The sequence below is a fragment of the Armigeres subalbatus genome, chromosome 2, assembly GCF_024139115.2.
Source record: "Armigeres subalbatus isolate Guangzhou_Male chromosome 2, GZ_Asu_2, whole genome shotgun sequence".
Classification (NCBI taxonomy): domain Eukaryota; kingdom Metazoa; phylum Arthropoda; class Insecta; order Diptera; family Culicidae; genus Armigeres; species Armigeres subalbatus.
Genome location: NC_085140.1, coordinates 8,551,155 through 8,572,424, shown reverse-complemented (window position 1 = coordinate 8,572,424; position 21,270 = coordinate 8,551,155). Strand labels below are relative to the sequence as shown.

The 21,270-nt window shown below is 39.0% G+C and overlaps 1 protein-coding gene across 8 annotated transcripts in view; it reads right to left on the bottom strand.

Moving 5' to 3' along the window:
- LOC134217648 (transcription initiation factor TFIID subunit 4) overlaps window positions 1-20,923 on the bottom strand; it is a 49,065-nt gene extending 28,142 nt beyond the window's left edge. For 2 of the 8 annotated variants that reach the window (XM_062696455.1, XM_062696456.1), the window contains exons 1-2: window positions 20,536-20,923; window positions 8,893-10,190 (exon numbers count right to left, since the gene is read on the bottom strand). In XM_062696455.1, coding sequence (XP_062552439.1) covers window positions 8,893-9,855 — 963 coding nt within the window. In that variant the 5' untranslated portion in view covers window positions 9,856-10,190; window positions 20,536-20,923. The remainder of the gene's footprint in view (window positions 1-8,892; window positions 10,191-20,535) is intronic. The other 6 variants (XM_062696451.1, XM_062696454.1, XM_062696458.1 and 3 more) reach the window with 4 other exon arrangements.
- Between the last annotated feature and the right edge of the window lie 347 nt (window positions 20,924-21,270).

The window sequence follows — 21,270 nt, the reverse complement described above, 5'->3', positions numbered from 1 at the left end:
CAGTACATTCAAAGTTAATTGCCTATATGCCGGGTATTAAGCCACCCGGAGTGGAAATTAATTACTATGTCTGAAACTTGATTATGCATATGTACAACATGTGATAGATTTAGTTCGGAAAAGGTATCGTGGGTCGTCCACCGCAGGGTTGGGATCTGACGACCAAACTGGCACAACCTCACACAACCCTACTTCATTGAGCGCCGTTGCTGATGAAGCAAGTGTGTAGGAGCCGGACAATACTAAATACTCATCCTACTTGGTTGACATGATGTGTACAAAAATACATTTGAGAGAGTTAGTTCTGAAAATGTATTGCGAGAGATCGGCTGGTACCTGGTGCTGGGAATTTGGTTTCATCAGTACCCGCTAAGCTGCGGTGGACGACGGAGGTCCTTCGTAGCTTAGTAGGGAAAGCACCTGTCATGCGAACTGGGGTCGTGGGATCAAACCCCACCGAAGGGGCGGTTACCCTCCAATACCTTTTCCGAACTAAATCTATCACATGTTGTACATATGCATAATCAAGTTTCAGACATAGTAATTAATTTCCACTCCGGGTGGCTTAATACCCGGCATATAGGCAATTAACTTTGAATGTAACAACACTAAAGAATAAATGAATTATTGTTTTAATAATAATGTGCAACATTCGTCTGATTTTGGACTATTTCTTCGCTTTCTTCATTTCTTTCAGGTTACAAATAGCTCCATGCATGCCATAATTTGTGATTTGACTGTTACGGAGCGAGCGTGGCTGGACGTTCAGGTCTATTTGTTTCAACATAACTCCACAGTCGATTCGTCCCTGCGACTTTGTCGACATCTCTACTTGAGCGAAGTAGCTTCAAGTTGATCAGCTGAAATCGGCTTTCGTAACTCGGTAGGCAAAACGGATCCTGCCAATGTAGCCTACGAAGCGCGAATCGAAGGAAACGGCGTTGAACAGATTCGATTCTCTCAGCACCGTTGTTGTAAGACGGACTACAGTAGAACAGTACTCAAGAGTCGAGCGCACTAGAGAGCAATAGCACTCGCTTTATTTATGTGCCAAAAAGGCAAACTATGGGCTGTTTTTTTGTGAAAACGTAATGACAAAACACTTGGCCGGGTTTACCACCATTCGGTTCAGAGAGCACCAATTAGCGAAGCGATCTAGTTGAAGTTGTAAGAGCTGACAATCGGCGATACGATGTATTTCCAAAAAGATTTTAAGGTCATCTGCGTCAGACAACCGAGGGAATTTGATAACGAGGTCTTACACTGCCGTCGGACGCATAAATGTCACATGTTACATGCGAGAAAAATGAGAAAAACGCCATTTGAAGTTTCAAAATACATTCATCCTATTCCATCCTGATCGTGTTTTGTTTGCGGAGCCGGCAAACGTTCCATTACCGGTCCCAGAGGTTGACCAACCGATTCTTGACGGCAGTGGCGTAGTTTCCTTGCCCTGGACAAGGACATGCACAACATCCTCAACGTGTAAAGGAATCACGACTGTCTTATCGAGATGCTGGTGACAGGTGCTACCAGGTGAAATAGTTTTTTCTGTGGATTTGCAAAAAGTTCTTAATTCGACACGGTTGTTTCATAAGGGCCAATGTCGCAAACGTAAACAATGCCTTTTCCTGCAAATTTCTCGACAACTAGGACCGCTCCCAGCTAACAACCACTTGGAAATGGTGGCGCTCCGCGCCTTCTATCGAACGGAAGTGTAAAATACCCCCAGAAGTCTCCCTGAAATCAGCAGAAGAAGTCAACGTTTACGTTTGCGACTTTCGCCCTTTTGAAACAACAATGTCGAATTGTTTATAGATTACATTCTAGGTCATACGGCTTCCACGGTTGGATAGGTTCAAGAGCATTAGCGTAAAGGTTGCTGGTCTTTAATGAGAGCTTTGCGTCTGTTGGCCCCTCCATACGAGCATTACCATTGTCTGCGTGCATTTGGTCCGAGTCAGTTAATGATCGCACAGTTAACGAAATCCTTAGCTGTTTTTTCGAAGTTATTATGAAGTACGCTGACCTGAAGACAATTATCTTTTGGATATTGGATAATTGTTGTTCGCAAAATAATAACTGTTATCTATCCCATCACATTACTCTACTGATAAACAATAATGAAATTCAGTTCAAGCGCATACTGTTGAAGAACTTTCAATCGGGACATACGTTTATGACCGATGACTCTTTCCATGCGGCGTTTGATTCCAAAATGCGCCATGAACATGTCGTCAGTTATGAAAACTTCAAGTCTGTGGTTGGCAATGCAGAGAACAATGTTGACGTACTTGATATGCAATTCTTCAAAGCTCACCGTTTTGGAGTATACGATAAACCACTGCAAGCCACGCTCGTATGTGGATTCCATGCAAATAGTGGAGTTTAAAAAAGGCTGTTATGAAATTGGATACGCAAACAATATCAATAGTAAAGACCTTAAGTACTGCTAAAGTTGTTTTCCAAAAAGCAATTTAAGTTGGTTGTGCAGAATTCATCCTCTCATGATACAAATGTACGTTGGCAAAATGCTCCTCTAGGAATTGAAGAAGAAAAGAAAACTTCTCTAATAAAAGTGGTTCAACCTGTTGTTACCGAAAAGGAAAAATCGTTTTTCATTGATCTTGGGACGAAGCAAGAAGCGTCTGATTAATCTTTGTACTCGTTTCATACTTTGAATAAATTTTATCGCCATAACATGTCACAATAATTATGAGTTTTAGAAAAAAAACGGGTTTGCTAAAGGGTTCCTCTTTATCACTTTTTTACAGGCCTTGAAAATTTAAATTATGTCACAGTTTCATATCGTCTTCTCCCAAGAAGCCGTTCACGTTATACTTTGAGAGATTCTAGACAATATAATACCTTCCCTTTTTTCCATGAACAATCGTCCATATAAATTCGGAAAGTAGGGAAAGACCTTGCTCACTTACCAGCCACCCTTCTAAACTACCCACGTGTATTGTAGATGACCTCAAAAGCATGGTATATTTTATGGACGGTCCTCAGGACACATCACGCAGTGCTATGTGTCTTTTTGTGTGATTGTTATATCTCTTTTTTAGTGTGACAAATATGCGTCCATTTATCCCGGTGTGACAAGTATGAGTCCATTTGTTCGAATATGACAAATTGACTTCACATTTCTTTCGAGTTTTTTAGAATAAAACTTTTATTTTGACAAAATATTTCGAAAATACTTATCAAATTATGACGTTGAACATTTATTTATTATTTATTCAGACTAAGGCCGAAGTGGCCTGTGCGGTATATAAGAGTCTTCTCCATTCGGCTCGGTCCATGGCTACACGTCGCCAAACACGCAGTCGTTGAACGTTGAACATCAAAACCTCAAAAATGTTAAAATGTAACATGTGACATTTATGCGTCCAACGGCAGTACAGTACATCGTTGAAATAGATTAAATAGAATCGGTGGTAGTTGAGCGGCCGACAGTAAATCCGTGCTGATCATCACTAAGAAGTTGCTTACAGTGTGAAAGCAGTGGTTCCATAATGACGAGTTCGAACAGCTTCAAGATGGCAGACAATGACGTAATCCCTCAATAGTTGTTCACATCGCGTTTGTCTCCCTGGAAACATTAGTGCAAACTGCCAGCAAGAGGGAAAAAATCCATTGATTATCGAAGATCATCGATGTTGATCGCACTCAAGGACTGGTTGTATGTTGCTGCGATAAAGACTTGGCTGTCATTCAACCTTTCGTCACTGCGAATTTTTCGGCAAATAGGCTGCAAACTTCCTGAGTAGTTGAGGCGATTTCACCATTCAAATTCATTGTAAGCTCGGATTCCTTGCGCTGTTCGTTGACGTAATTCCAGAATAATTTTGGTTTAGATTTTAATTTGTGCTCAAGATCTAGTTAGTACCGTGCAATGCTTTGCCGAGCCTATCGGTTGGTATTCATGATTAAGCCTCACATAATGGTTTCTCAGAGGTAGCGTTCGATGTTTTGAGAAAATTCTGAAAGCTGCTCTCTTAGTGGACTTCATTTTTTGTAGTTCAGTCGAGAACCATGGAGGGTGCGATCCATTCTGTGATTTCTTTGGCACATGTCGGTCAATTACATACGCCAAGATGTGCCAGAAAGTTTGTCCTTGAGCTGAACAACTCGTTGCAGACGATTGAGGAACGCATCGTAGTCACCAGATGTCACTGCAGGACTTGCACAAAAAACATGATATTTTAGAGCAGCCGCGGCCTCCAACATACTCCTGACAGTGAAATACACAGGGTTTATGTCCAGCAAACTCGCTGGCCGCTCTTATCTCGAAATGACCCGAAATGGCGTGTAATCCTGTCGTAAGACCCAACCCCTGGTATCAAAGTAACGACGTGCCCACGTATTTTGTATTATATTACTTTTACTCACTTATGTAGCAGTTCAATTGCAGGACCCTGTAAATAGCATTTTTGAACGGAGAAGAGTCGTTTGGCACAAAGCATTTTGCCGAATGACACAACGCCCAACAAACGTTGGAGCAGAATAAAGCGCTTATATGACCAAAATAGGTCATTTGGGAGAAAATGCCGTTTGGCTGAAATGCTCGTTTTGCAAAAAGGACATTTTCGGGCCAAAGACTTTTTTGACCAACCGACCACTTCGCACAAATGACAAACAACTTAAGAGCAAACAACTTTTTCGGTCAAATTATCAATTCGGCCGAATGAGCCTTTCGGCTGTTTGTCGCTTTCCGTCCAATGGCATTTTCGGTTGAACCATTTTTGACCTAATACCGTTTTGGACAAACGTTTAACTCGGCCTTATTTAATTTGGCTAGATGACTGTTGGCCTAACAAACCATTAGGCCAAATCCCATCTGGCCAACAATTTTATTTAGCTAAAAATGTCTTTCGGCCGACAGGCCATTTTACCGAAAAAGTTGTGTGGCCGAAATGGTCGTTTGGCAGAAAGGCCATTTGACCGAAAATGTTATTTGACCAAACGGGTGGATATTTTTGACCATATTACCCGTTCAGTAATCAACATTTGGTCGTTGGACCAAATGGCATTTTCGACCAAATGAGTTTTTCTGTCAAACAACCATTTAGACCGAACGACATTTTCGGCCTTATAATCTATTTATCCAAACGACCATTTCAGCCAAACGACGTGTTAGGAAAGAGTGCTTTTCGGTTCGGCTGTATGTCACTTTGGCTAAAAGAAATTTTATGGCCAAACTGTTTTCCGTTATATAACCGTTTTGCCAAACGTTCATGTTAATTTCGAAAAATACTCAACAGAAACTTTTCGTGGATTTTCCGAACATTTTCATGTGGAAACTTGAAATAATTTTCCTTGGAAATCCCAAGTGGTTCCTTGGAAATTCCAAAGAATTCTCAAAACTTCAAAGTAGTTGCCATGGAAAATCCGAAAATAATTTTGATATGAATATTTTGGCAAAGCTCAGAGAATTTTCGGGAGAAGTTCATCAGATTTTTCCGTCGGAATTCAAAAGATTCTCCCGTTGAAGTCTTGAAAACATCCTGAAAAAATGCAGAAAAAAAAAACTTCAAGAAACGAACGTAAAAAATCTCCACGCTGATTCACGCGGCCGCCGCCGTCCTAAATTCTGACAAACGCCGGCACCGCCGATTTTTGGACCGGCGCACACCTCTAGATCATACATGCTGTCGAGAAAAATAAACAAGCATAAAGTATATTCTTTGGCCAAATTCAAAGCCGTAGTCGTACGTGCGTGCCGAAATGGGTTTGAAAATGTTTGGAACCGCTCGAAAATTTTAACAGCACAATTATTTCGAAACACATGCTGTAATTGATCCATATTATTTTAAATTTCAATGCAATGACAGACAGAGTAAAGCTTTTAGTTTATAATTGTGGTAAAGAACGCTAGGTTGTACAGTAGCGCAAGAACCATTGAAGAACAAAAAGGATCCATTTCCAATTGTTTACAATACAATCAACGTATTTTTTAGCTTGATAATTTAAATTAAATTTTGTAAAAATCTGAAAACCATGAACGTAAGAACTAGCCTGAGACAAACTCAATAAATAACAGACGTAGAGACAGTGTCCAATAGGATAACATTAAAAGTGGCAATCATTTGGCATAACATTATTAGTTCATGATCCAAACAGGTGCAAAATATTAATCATTTCAAATAAATTCAACACATTTCTTGCCCAAAAAATCATCTTTTGAAACCAGTTAATATGAAGCTAAAGTTGCGCTAAAAATAAGGTCTGTACCTACAGGATCACGCAAAACTGAATGAATAAAATTACAAATTACAAAACTTTAAACATTTTAACAATTACATATTGGAAATAATTCAACAGTTTCACATATGTTGATGCAATTTTCCTTTCTTTGGACCAAAACGAAAGTTGTTTATTCCAAGATGATAAATTTATTTATAAGTTGCTTTTTGGCTTGATTTGAAGAAATTGTCAAGATTCTTTCGATGTAGAAATATATCAACATTTTTACTACAATTAAAACACCTGACTTAGTTTTGAAATCTGGCTGGACTGGTCGAATATTCGCTGCATTTTTTAATATCATATATCAATTTTTTCTCCCCGCATGTTGAAAATGTAGGGGCAGTGTGTTGCGCTGAATCATTATCAGACGATAAAAAAATGATTTTTCCCATCCCTGTGTAGGGGACCAATTTTTGAAATGTAAATGTTTGAACCCATACCTAGTTTATTAAAAACAGAAATAACATTTCCCGAAAATCACCCGAAATTGAATTCAATTTGGCGAGAACGTTGCTGGAGAAAACAACTGATTCTGCGTTGGCGCATTGCCAGTGTGGTCCTTCATCGCGAAGCCTTAGACAGCCAATAGACGTCGGTCGGTCGTAGTCGTTTAGCTGGCGACGATGACGACGATAAAAGGCTAATCATTCGGTTTTTACAGCCGGCCTACCCGAAAGCAACAGGTTATATCGGTCACGGCTGTTATCGTGTGTCGTCATCGTTTGACATCGCCGATTGGCAAGCCCAAAGATTTCGGGACTGATTTGCGATTTGGGCGTAACTTATTTTGTAAACAAACATTGCTTCATGAATTCCGGAGAATGCAAGCGTTTTCATCCTAAACTAATTCCCTTATCTGGTAGAGGAAAGCTTAATCTATCGGATCCATACCGTGGTTTCCTTATGAAATGCTTGTTTTAGCAGGAATTCGCCTTCCAATGTTTGTTTACAAAATAAGTTACGCCCAAATCGCAAAGCGGTCCCGATTTAAGAGAATTGACAGCGTTTATCGTCCAATTCAATGTTTTGTTTGGGTATTCAGACTACAAGCTATATCACCTGATATAGATGTTACCCTATAAGTCAAAGTTTACTGAAAATGATGTATATGACATTTCATATAAATATACATGTTATTTTAAAATGATTGTAACTGCTTTGTTTCATACAATAAAGAAGAAAGGGGCTAGATAAAACAGCCAAAGATTGAAGTAAATAAAGAAAAATATCGAGAGGTTTTTTAAATGTTAATGGTTATAAGTAAAACAAAATATTGGCCCTTTTAACTCGATATCCTCGATGATCCCTTTTGTCTTGGAAAAGAAAAAGTTCACTGTAATATGACACAATCTCTAGATAGTTATGAATGATAACATAATTATAAATATAAAAATGTGTATACAACACGCGCTATGGGGTCGTTCAAAAATGACGTCGCAGGTTTTAGGGAAAGAGGAAGTAAAAAAGCGTGAGGAAGGGGGTGATGGGATCTAGAAATCTCGAAAGGTAGTGGACGTCATATTTGAATCGCCCCTATATATAACACTAAACGTATATGATGACCCACACTACCCTAGGGGTCGTACACATATTACGTAAACACTTATAGGAGGAGGGGGGGGGTCGGTCGTTTTCTTACGCACCATATAAATAAAAAAACATTTCAAGCATAATTTTTCATAACGACGTATGTAACAAAAGTAAACAAAACGGGTTTTTAATACAACGTGACAATCACACGCGGCTTTATATAATACGCATCGATTTTACTAATTTTAGATCTTGAAATTCTTTAATTCAATCTTTTGCGAATCGACGTATGTAAAAATTTCTATTTTTGAGTCTCACTGTTACATACGTCGCTTTAACATATGGGAACTAAGAACGACCTATGTAACAAAAAGCAAAACAAAACAAAACTGCAGTTGCGTCAATCAGTGCACTATGGAAAACTGACCAATGTACACCGACGTACGTGTAGCATACCGGTGTATGTATAATTTTATCGTTTTTCACAGTGAATTTGAATGAACTGAGCTTTGCTGTGAAGCACGCTTATTACGTGTCATGTAATGATGCATGCCAGCGGAAAAAGTATTGAAAAAGATTTAGTTTTAAAACAGTTTTAGAAAAAGTTTTGCCAACTTTCTGCAAAGGATTTCTCGAATCCTCATAATTGTTACATACGTCGTTATGAAAAATTATGCTTGATTTGTATGAAAAAAATCTTACATGGGGGGAGGGGGGATCGAAAATCCCGGAAAAAATGCTTACGTAATAAGTGTACGACCCCCCACCTTGGAATCGTTCTGCCAGGCAGTTATTGATAGAACTTATCCAAGGCTTGAACAAAATAAAAAGCGTCGCTCACCATTAAAAAAAACTGTCAAGCCTAGCTTAGTACCTATATACAATATCAAACCTATCAAATTATGTTAAGCCACATCAAGTAAATACCGTACGCTTCGTTTTGTCTTTTATGAAAGTGTTATTGGGTGTAAAAAAAAGGACAGAGGCTAGGTTTATCAACAAAAGTTATTAATCCTTCTCCAGGCTAGGGTGGGATGTTCAGGTATCAATATTTGTGCAGTAGTTAAAGGCTACGATTTGACGAAGGTTAGGACTCGTTTGCCAGGTTACCTGATTGTTGATCGGTTTCGACATCGTTACGATGCCGGGCGCACCGGAGTTCATCACGGCTCCGGTTTGCTGGTTCTTGATGATAAGCGTTTGCGGCTGGCCGGGCCCCACCGGTTGACCGCCGCTCGTTGCCTGGATGGTGGTCTTCCCAGTGGCGCCGGTCTGTATCAGCTGTGGCGCCTGCGACAGGGAGATGGTCCCGTTCGGCAGTGCCGTCGAGGTGAGCGTAACGCGATTGTTGTTCATGCTGAGCACCGCTTGAGTACCAGCATTCGGCGTTCCGGCGCCACCACCATGAGCAGGATAAACCAACTTTACTGGTTCATTCTTTGGCATGTTCGTCGTCTGGTGGTGGATAGTGGCGTTGTTGTTAATATTGCTGATACTGTTGCTTGTAACGTGGAACGGTGGCGGAGGGGGTCCCCCGGCAGAAACCACTATCTGGTTGCTAATGATGTTGATGCCAGATGATGACGAAACCGTCGGAACCGTCGAAATCAACGCGGGAGGTGTTGACGACGGTTGAATTCCGCCGCCGCTAGATGAAACCGTAATATTCTTCCCGAGGACCACTGTCGTGGCACCAGAACCCGCACTGTTGATTACGTTCTGGCCACCACCAGTGGCTATGATAAATGTTTTACTGTTATTATTGTTGTTGTTATTGTTGGTGATGTTGCTGCTGTTCATAACATTAGATACGATTTCACCATTGGCAACACCATGATTGCTGTGTTTCTGCTGCTGCACTGCACTATAAATGGGGGTCGTTCCTCCATTTGACACAATTGCACTATTTATACTGTTCCCACCGTTTCCGCACTCGAAATTTTTCGCGACTTGTTGCACCTGGGTCGTACTGGATTGATCCAACTGATTTTCAAGCGTTCCGACGATCGCACTCACCGCGGATTCATCGACATCTGATTTAAGAGCTTCCTCCAAAAAGTTGGCAGACGCCATTTTCTGTCGAAGTGACACTGCCCATTTTTGTTCGAACGCAGTTGCGCTGCCTGACCGGGCTTGTCAACGGTGGCCGACGAACTGTCAGTTCTGTCATTCCGCTACTTGTTTTCGAATTCGATGTTCGGTCGGCGGGAAAACGAAGGAAACACGTAGCCACTATTGAACTGAACTCATACGAAACAGTTTATGTCGGTGTATCGGAAATGTATTGTTTGATTATGCTAATTTTTGATTAACATGTCCACTATGCACTATTCTTGATTTAAGCTCCTTATTTCTTTTGGAAATTTTCCTTCATTAAAGCATCCGTCACCAGCGCCACGCGGTGTTCACTAGAGGAATTATTCGAACATCAATAACAGTGTAAGAAGATAACATTTTTGTTGCATTGAAATGCCAAAAGTGACATTTTTGACTCCACAAAAACCTCCACATAAGAAAAAGTTATACGATATTTAGAGATAATCTTGAAGATTAAATTGGATTTTGTTCGGTTATATTATCAAAATATGTAGCATTCGACTAAAGCACTTATTATTCACAAATTTTTTCAAACAGTATTGATTTTCATAACCGGCATCACTGGTGCTAAAAATCAACACACTTTCGTTTCGAATATCTTCAGGCTGACATCAGCCAGCTCACCAACAACCGACACCCACCCCCTCATTGATGAATGATGAGCTTTTGAGAATGATCGTGAAATCCACCAACACAGCTGCACCACACTCGGAAAACCCGATCTCTTCCCAATCAGCATGCTGTTTGTCTCTGTCTAGCACACGCGAAAAATTAACCCGTTTTCTCGCAGTCGTTCGGCTGCTGGTTGAAAGTACCGTTCCGAAGGGTTCCGACCGAGCACTGGGTCTCTCCTGCTCAAGTACGGCGTTGGCCTTCACAAACACAAATGCACGGGTTTGCTTTTTGTTTTTCTCTCGTAGCTTCGTTTTTCTGGAGTCAACAAATCGCCGAGGGGTATGCCAATTTTGGATTCGAAATGAAGTTGCCGAACAAAATAGGTGACAATAACTATTTTTCCCATCGGTGTTAACAATTGAGCAAATAAAAGGATCAGCCAAAAAGATGACTGTTGAAACAAAAATATAGAATTGGATTGTTACATGAGGACATTTTGAAAAAATGTTGATGTTGAATGGAATATGTAATAAGTATTAAAAATGTTGAATTCTAGTAACACGCTACAAAAAAAATACAGAATCCTAGCAGATATTGAGATATTTGGAAAATTGATAGACAAGAAAAAAAATACTAAAGGAAAATTCTAGAGGTGAGTCAGCCAAGGGTTGAAAGCCTCTTAAATTTAGACAATAATAGTAAATAATACTAAAGAAAAACATGATTTTAATTAAATTAATACAATGATTATAATAAATTTTAGATAAAAATGAACAAACGTTCATACTTTTGTCCTGTTTGAAAATAACGAATAAATTCTCTACTGTAAGTAAACACAATGCTACCATCGAAGTAGTGGTGAAAGCATCGTATACAATCCACTTTATTATTAATTCCAGGGGAGTGTATGCGCGATAATACTCTGCCTTGACGATATTCGTGGTCCACTCCACATTCAACACACGAGCTCGAATCCGGAGCGAACGAAAAACGCGTCGCAAAAAAAAACGTAAAACACCCGAAACAACGTCGTCCGATGTGGATGAGGAAAAGCCATTTACCATCGAAACGCACACATTCGTTCGCTTGCACTTGGTTCCTCTTCCAGTTCAGCGCTGCTCTTGTCAAGTGCTGACGGCAAAGCACAGAGAAGCTATCGGATGAGGTACCTCTACTACGTAGATAGTATTCGCTCGCTTCATCGTCGCCGCGTAGTTATTGTCCCCGTCACATTGCCGTTCGCCATCAGCCCCAGCAGAGCTGGAACTGATGGTGGCACACAGCACAGCGGGTTGGAAGATAGAAGATGTCAAGTGAAGGAAAAAAACACGAACCGAGAAACAAGAAAAAGCACGAAAATCAATCGATTCCCCGTATCACAACCTCAAAACGTCACCGGACGTTTTCTTTTTTTCAAATGAAGTAAAATTCGTGAAATTCAATTCAAATCTTAGTACAGAGATCTTGTCAAATATGCTATTATCCACTATAGCACACTTTGTCAAATAGTGTCATGATAATGCTCTGTATCTCTGTTTAAAGATAGTGAAACGGTGTTCCAATCATTAGACTTATTTGAAAGCCTCTTTTAAAAAACACCTAAATAGTTAAAAAAAATGAAAACCAAAAGAAATTTTTAATCCTTGCGTGAGTTGAAAATAAGTAGGTCCCTATACAAATGGGAGGACTTGAAGCATATATGAAGTATGTGTTGTTTTAGTTTTCGTAGTTCATGCTTTAAAAAAATGTGAAATTGAGCGAACACCGCATTTTGCAGTGAAGGGTTTGGTAGGTATGTTAAAATATTATCAGGGGCTCTTTTGAAACCTACCGTTTTGATTCAAATCCCAGACTCATATAATGAACTCATTTTTATTTTAATACTAGCTGACACGTCGAACTTTGTCTCACCCAAAATTAATGGAGACGATGAAGTTATCAGAAGAAGTTGATGTAATTAAGAAGCAAGCGTCAAAACTTGTTTTTATCCACATGCAAATTGTTCTCGAGATATGCGGAAATCTTTGTATCAATTCCGTGAGAAATTCCTTGGAACTTCCAAGAAAAAATGTTTAGAATTTCCGTGGAAAATGCTTCGGAAGTTACATGAGCCATTCCACAAAGATAAGAAAATTATTTTGAGCTTTTTAGTGGAATGTCTTCACTTGTCATAAGACGAGTTAATACAATCCCATTGAATTCCACCACTTAATTGTATCTTGACAGATACGTATTTCGACCTCAAATGTAAGGCCGTCTTCAGTGTCTCGTACTTGACTCGACTTCCGAGTCAAGTACGAGACACTGAAGACGGCCTTACATTTGAGGTCGAAATACGTATCTGTCAAGATACAATTAAGTGGTGGAATTCAATGGGATTGTATTAACTCGTCTTATGACAAGTGCATTCCACAAAATTATCACGGGAAATTGTTTCAAATCTCTTCAGAAAGAAAAAATATTTTAAGCTCTTTTTAGTGGAATGTATTCAACCGTCTAAGACGAGTTGAGTACTCTACATTTAATTCCTACGCAGATACGTATTTCGACCTCAACTGTGAGGTCATCTTCAGTGTCTTGTACTTGACTCGACTTCTCTTGACTCGTTCTCTTCAGAAAATTGTTCAGAATATCCAAGAATAGTTCTTCGAAATTTTTTTTAATCATTCCACGAAAACTCAATTCCAAACAGCTAATTCAATCAAACGGCATTTTTATTCAAATGACCTATTTAGTCAGACGACACTTTCGGCGAAAGTTCTGCCAAACGACTATTCGACCAACCGACTTTTTCAGCCAAAGGAATTGTGTGGCCGAACGACATTTTCGGCCATATATCTCTTCGACTAAATGACGCTTTCGGCCAAAAAACTTGAGACTATATAAAGCTTCAGCCAAATGGGTTGTTCACATATTCGGCCAAACAACTTTCGACCTTCGACCTCTGAATTCTTTGGATTTCATCGGGAAATCCTTTGGATTTCCCGCTGGAAGTTCGCCTTAGTTTTAGCAGGAAGCTTTTCGAAATTTTATTCTACTATATTCACATAATTAATAACCCATATCTGACTAATAACCTTTATGTGAATTCTTCTATAGCGGGACGTAAAATTGATTTGTAAATTTCTAAACATTTTTATTGATATTTTTTTTGGATTTTTGATAGTGTGGAATTCCAACGTTACGTTGTGGGAATCTTTTTCTTTTCTTATTGGCATTACATCCCCTCACTAGGACAGAACCACCTCACAGCTTAGTGTTCATTAAGCACTTCCATAGTTATTAACTGCGAGCTTTCTAAGCCAGGTTACCATTTTTGCATTCGTATATTATGAGGCTAGCACGATGATACTTTTATGCCCAGGGAAGTAGAGACAATTTCCAATCCGAAAATTGCCTAGACCGGGACCGGGAATCGAACCCAGCCACCCTCAGCATGGTCTTGCTTCTTGCTTTGTAGCCACGCAACTTACCACACGGCTAAGGTGGGCCCCATGTTGTGGGAATATCTATGAAAAATTCTGGGGTAAAGGACCCAGTCTTTCTTCGGAAGGGAGTTGGTTCCAAGGGCCGGAGTTTCTGTACTGTACCGAGCAACACTGGCCGCATCAAAAATGCAAACAGAACATGATCGCTGAAGAAGACCTTCGAAACTGTTTTGTTCATGGAGTTCAGAATTATGAACCTACAGTAGAATTCGAAAGGTTCTCCAAATGGACACGGCGCTATTGAGAGCATAGACATTAACATACCGAAATCTGAAGAACAAGAAGCTATTACGCCAAATCACTTTTTGCTCGGAAGTAGTAGCGGAGTCAAGCAACCACCGGCAAGCCGCACTGCTGACCGAAAAGCACTTCTTAACAACTGGACACAACTTCGTCACCAGATAGATCTCTTCTGGCATCGTTGGCTAAAAGAGTATTTGCCGACAACTCGCAGACGGACTAAATGGTTCAAGGATATTAAACCTATCGAAGTAGGAGATCTTGTTCTCTTAGCAGAAAGCTCAAAGAGGAATAGTTGGTTACGAGGACCACTGGCGGAGCCAGCTATTGTTATTTGGTGGGGCACCACTTGGCGCAAGAACAATAGCCTATGAAAACAATAGTGTGATTGCATCGTGTGGTGCCCCACCTCTGTCTCCGCCAGTGACGAGGACAAGTGTCGGAGATCCATCCTGGACCGGATGGGCGCGTACGAAGGGCAACAGTCCAGACACGATCGGGGTTTCTGCGTAGACCAGTATGTATGCTGGCTGTTCTAGATGTGGGAAATCCGAGTCAAACTGTTCATAGCAGGCAGTGTAACGGGGGCGGGAATGTTGCTGTGCAATCTAGCAACCTTGAATGTGCTCTACAGCCCTGCAAGACTTACTCACACCAGCCTTTGTGGCGGTACGGTCGATGCAATGGCACTGGTAGACGACAACAAACCGGGAACATAGAGAAATCGGTGAAAACGTGGATGATGTGAGTTATAACGAATTTCTTGAAAATTAATCTACATTTCTTGCACTTTCTTGTATCTAGTTGCGCAAATCTTGCTATAGTCTAGTGCCTATCCAACCTGGTTGCTTAAGTACCCTAGTGTCAGCTACTGAAGTCTAGATATAGATAACGTGCACACACACGAGAGTCGTTGGGTCAAATCTTTGAATCAGTTTGATAGGTAGTTGAGTTGTAACCAATATTTTGCGGTATACTCGTTATACTTATTGCCCTGATGTATATGAGCCATAGTACGCCTACGCTATATTCTTGAGATTGTTCTGATCAACAATAATTCGTTTTGTATCTGCTTTGGAAACAGTGCCAAATTAGCGATTTAATCGCCACAACATTAGTTGTTTATCAAAAAATCCCAAATGAATCAGCTATCTTGCAATAATGATTCTTTTTTATAAAAGGTTGGACTAGCTCAATGTTAAATGTTTTTCAACCATCACAACACCCAATTCAATAGCAGAATATCTAATCCAGCTTTTCGCGCACGGTAATGGCGGCTCTGTTGATTTAAAAGTGTATCCGTCCCTGTACTTCATTGACATCTGGCTTGGGTTTGACATTCCGTTTTCCTTCTGTTCCAGGATGAGGGGAGAGGGTAATCGAAATGTAAAACCCAATTCAGATGCCAAAGAAGTACGGGGACGGATACACTTTTGAATCAACAGAGCCGCCATGACCGTGCGCAAAAAGCTGGATAGAACTTATTAAACAAGAAGATTATAATACCCAAGTAACCATGAAGCTATATATGCTTGTAAAAAACACAGCCCGAAAAGCTTACTTAAAGTGGAAAAGGGCAATTATAAGACCGAATTAATGGTTCATTACTTTGCCATGTTGAAATAAAGCACCAGTAATGCATCGCTGCATTCGTACTGCTGATTTAGAGTATCGTTGTCTGACAGTTGATAAATAAATGCAACAACACATCGTTAAAACAGATCTAATGCTATTAGCATTTAGCATGCCGATTTGTGATTGATATATGTGCAATATTGTAATGCTTGGTGTTACTTGGGTAATTCAAGATAAAATTTTCAAAACGACTTGTCTGCTCAAGCAACCAGAAGTTCGGATAAGAAGGGCTATTTTGGCTTAATCAGCTCTCATTTTAAGTAATTTTTTGTATGGTGGGAGCGTAAAAGTGAACTTTAAAGTTCCGTTAAGGATACTTGGGTGCTTTTGTAAACAAAAGTTCAAACGTCGATTTGACGAATCTGATAGCACTCCCACGCAAACCAACACCATCAATAGGTAGAGAAAAAAAGATATTTTTGTTACCAGATAAAGATTGTCGCTTCGGTTCCCTTTGTTCTGCTGTCCGAAACATGTGTGGTACCTAACTGTCAAATCGTATGTATTTTTCCTTCATTGACATTTAGATCCCCTATCCTCGACAATCTTTATCTGAATATCTAACTAAAATATCTTTTGTAGAGAAGGTGTCTGCTCCAGGGTGTCTACTACCTGGAAAAACCTGGAAAACCTGGAATTATCAGGGAATTTCTCCCCACCTGGAAAATACCTGGAATTATCAGGGAATTCCTGACATAATCAGGGAAATTTTAATACCTGGTGATCATGAGTGAAATTCTTTCAAAAGATTAAAGAAATTATTAAAAGTGTTTGAATAAATATACCAATTAAATCTATTGAAAATGTAGTGAACATTAATGGATCGTTGTTTCGCAAAAAACGTTTTGCCATCTTCAAAAGAATTCCTGGAGAATTTCCGAAGCTATTCTTGGTGAAATCTAGGAGTTTATTCGGAAAATCAATTAGAGATTACTTTTTCGAATGCTTTTGAGTATTCTCTCGTAAATTGTTTATGAATATATTAAAAAATACTAAATTAGTTAGGATTTTTCAAAGCAATTCCTGGAGGAACTTTCGAAGGAATTTCGGGATCAGTTTTTCATGAAATTATTCAAAGAAATCACTAAATTAAGAAAGATTAGCAATTTTCTAAATTATTTCTGGGGAAATTCCCAAGATAAAAATCAGAAGAATGTCAAAACGAATTTCCGGACGATTTTTCGTATGGTTTTAAGTCTTTAAGAAATTTCCGAAAGGGAACCTGAAGGGATTTAAAAAAAAGTGTAAAGTGATTTGTGAAGGGTTTTTGCTAAAAGAATTCTTGAAAGAATAGCCGAAGGAATCCCGAATGGATTTTTCAAAGAAGTTTCTACAGGTATTCCCAAAGAATTTCCAAAGAAATCTTAAAAGCAAAATATCCGGAATAACTCCTCCAGGTGTTTTCTAAAATTCTCCTAAAGATTCTTCTGAATGAGTTCCTAAAAAATCCCAAGGAATTTCAAAAGAATATCCGAAGCATTTTCCGAAGGTTTTTACAGTAAAGCCTATTCAGATTACGATTAGATTATTCATCGTAATAAATATCGTGTTAAAGCTGAGAAAGAAAATTGAATGTATGGGGATTGCATCAGGTTGTTGTTTATCATGATATTTATGATCATAAATGGCGTAATCTGAATAGGCTATAACTTGGCCGTTTGACTCTTATAGTACCGGTACCTTGGCTGCTAGGTCCAAGCAAACTAGATGTTGGTCTCGCGAACAGGTATAAGGAAGGACGTTAGGCATGAGTTCGTTAGGTATAAAGGATGTTAAGTATAAAATGTCCCAAAAACAGCCCACGACATAAAGAAGGTATTATGCGTCATGGGCCCAGCAATCTAATATTTTTGCATCAACACATTTCCTGAAGGAGTTTTCATAAGAAGTGAAGGATGAACTGAAGGATTTCCTGAAGAAATTCCCAAAGATATTTCCGAAACATTTCCTTAAGAAGTTTTCTTAAGTTTCTTTAAATAAACAACTGAAATAAAATTCAAAGGAATTTCCGAAAGAATTCTTAATCAAATTTCCAAAGAAACTCCTAAAAAAAATTTCAAAAGAATATCTGAAGAAATCTGCAAAGTATTTTATAAAGGTATTAGGCCAAATGCATCTCTAAAGGAATCTCCGGAACAATTCCTTGAGATGTTTTCTAAAGTTTTAGCAAAGAAATTTTCAAATTAAATCCTGGAATCCATGGAGAAATTTTCAAAGGAATACCCGGAGGAATTTTCTATGTGATTCCTGAAGGAATTTTGATTGAATGGCTGGATCAATTTCCGGGTGAACTTGCAAAGGAATTCCTGGAGGAATTTCTTAAGTAATTTACAACATTGTTTATGTGAGACTACCAAAAAATTCTTTAAAAAAATATTTTTCGCAATATTTACTTTTTTGAATTGATTATTTTGCTTCAAAAATCTATGTATGGCACGTTTGTTTTTACCTGGAAATTAATGTAAAACACCTGGAAAAAACCTGGAAAAATCAGGGAATTTTGTTTTTACAGATGAGTAGACACCCTGTGCTCCCTGTTGATGATGTTGGTTTGCGTGGGGTGTTATAATATTCGTCAAATCGACGTTTGTATCTTTGTTTACAAAAGCAGTCGTTTTATTTTTGACGCCTTTAAGTATTTTTAAAGTTTAAAACAAAAAAAAAACGAAAAAGTGCTGTTTTTTTAGATTGGCTCGATTTTGAACGAACATCGGGGGAATTTTTCAGGCCGGTTTACACGTGCAGCACTTTTTCGGTTTTCGTTTTTGATTTTAAAAATAGTTGGAGGCTTAAAAAATAAAAAATACGGATTTTGACGGGAAACGTCAATTGAGTCGCGAAAAAAGAATTATTTTGGAAGAAATTCCTGGAGTTTCTAAAAAAGATCTACTAGACAAATTGGTGGAAAAAACTGCTGGAAAAAAATGGCTAGAACTCTAGGAAATCTCTTAAGCATTGATTTTTTGCATTCGAAAGAGTTTTGAACTACACTGCCAAAAATATCTATATAAGATATATGTGTCGCCGTTATAAATTTTTGCAATAGCTCCACCCTAATATAATCGATATCGAACCACACATAAATTAAATAATTGCTAATTCGAGACCACACATAAAGTTTATTTGGAGATATATTTTATTAGTAGTTCGCGTGGAGAATGGCTATGTGTGCGCTGATATACATCATAAGTTAAATCTATGGATTTTTGCAAATATATATGTGTGGATTTTTAGAAGTGTAGTTTAAAAAATCTTGTAAAGAAAAGAACTGTCCTTAGAATAAATATGTTAGGAAACTTTTATTTCAAAAAAACATTAATGAAAGTTTGTTGAAGAAATTTATGAAAAAAAAATTCAAGCATTCAGAATCCAGAAAAATTCCGGATGAAAAGTTTTAAGATTTTTTGAATAAAATTTGGAATTACACTCCCTGAAATAATTATAACACCAGCGCTGATGTTCATACAAAATGGGTATGTTTGAGGATCAAAATCTTAATTACTAGCGGATATATTAAGGACATATGTTGCCTCCCAGCCTTAAATGACCAAAATTTTAAATTAATGATTTTTATTTGTATGCATGTTTTCTGCAAAGGCTCGTTTTAGATGAAAATAATTATAAAACCACTCCACTTGTATGGAGCCCCATATTAAAGTGGTGACTTTTTGACAGGACTTGTAAAATGTTTGTTAAAACCATTTTGTAAAAAAAACTGACATGATCGCAGGTGAATCCAGATCTACCTATCAACAAGCCAAAGTTTCTTCCTGTGATTATTTAAGAGACGCAGAACTAAACACAGTCTTCAAACAAATCGAGATATAGAACATCGAGATGTAGAGAGTCGACTGTACTTATAATATGACTTTCATCTTCACAACTGACTACAAGGAGGTGGTCGATAATGTCATTAAACATTAGAAGGTTTGAATAACTTCAAATTGGACACAGATAATGTTTTGGCAATCCCTTTTCAGTTGCTTCTAGGCCTCGCAATATTTATATGAAATATATACTTGAAAAGGGGGAAGGCACATGATAGCTGTTTAGATGCTTAAAAAAAATTGAAGTTTTGATAATGTTTCCCCTTTATATATATGCGATTTTTGGATATTTTTATCCTCAAGCCCAATGCAAAAATAATAAATTCAAGATTTCAATTTTAACAAAGCCTCTTTGATTGGAACACCGTGCGGAGCTTCTCTTTTTCACCGTATCACACCGGCGGCGACTGCGGCCGATGGCAGACGAAGAGTGGGAGTCTCCTATTCATCAGGATCGATTTTTCATTTTCTCCCCGAAAACAGGAAAAAAAACCTTGCACATCCAATCGAAAATTTGCATCACTTTTAGCACTTTGCCTTCTTCTCACTCGTGCTAAAAATCTTCCTTCCGGTTCCGTTTTCTCGAGAAAAAAAAACACGAACACTTTTTTTCTATGAACTGCTGCACCTTCTCGAAAACAGCCTTGATACTTTGGATGACTGCTGCGATGAGAAGCAGCAAAAATGGCACCTCCTGGTATTCCAAGCTGCGAAAATGCTCCCGCGGGATATTCCCGCTTTGGCCTCGATTTACCAGGATTTTTCAGTGCATATTGGATCACGAAGCACAAAAGAATCCGACAACTTTGCAATTCACTTCGAGGACACCACTTCCGGCGGGTTATACACACCTTTCACAGACATTTTTGTGCAAGTTTGTCAGCCTTTGCAAAGGGAGACAAAAACCCAGAAGGTGAATAGATTCACGCTTCACTCACTGATTGATTCACCGATAGTTGCGATTTCGAATTCTCCGAAATTTGAAACGGGCAAGCAATGGTTTGAAACTCAAAATTCGCGATCAGGAAAATTTGCTAAAGGTTGCTTCTCGACCGTCTGTACCTTTTTCCCGAGTTGCCCCTTCCAGCGCGACGCGACGGTACAAAAATCCTTCGACAGACTTCCACTATTTTTTTTAGCAGACGGTCAAAAAAAATCGTTCGCCCGACAAAACCGGAGAGGAAAAGCAGCGCTAGCTGAGCAGAAAAACGATGGAGCCGAACACGAATCGAATCAAGACTGGCTTGCTTTGTGTGTTTGTGAAGAAACAAAAAAACTGGATGATTCCGGTGATTCAGTACGAGAGTGCGAGCAGCGCTGTTGAGTTGTTGATGTGTTTTTTCTCGTTTCACCGCATAGCGAGAGGGAGACCGAAAAGTTTCCGAGCGGTAATAATAAAACGAATCACACACACATTCGTAGCTTCTCACTTATTTCGAAAATGATGAAAAACTACGAGTACCGCTATTTGATAGCAGAGGACCAGAGGCATCGACTTCCGCGTGGAGATGTTAGGGTGGCTCAAAAACCTGAAGAATCATCCCCCGTAAACTCGACCTTGATGACGACAACAAAACGTCTTCTTC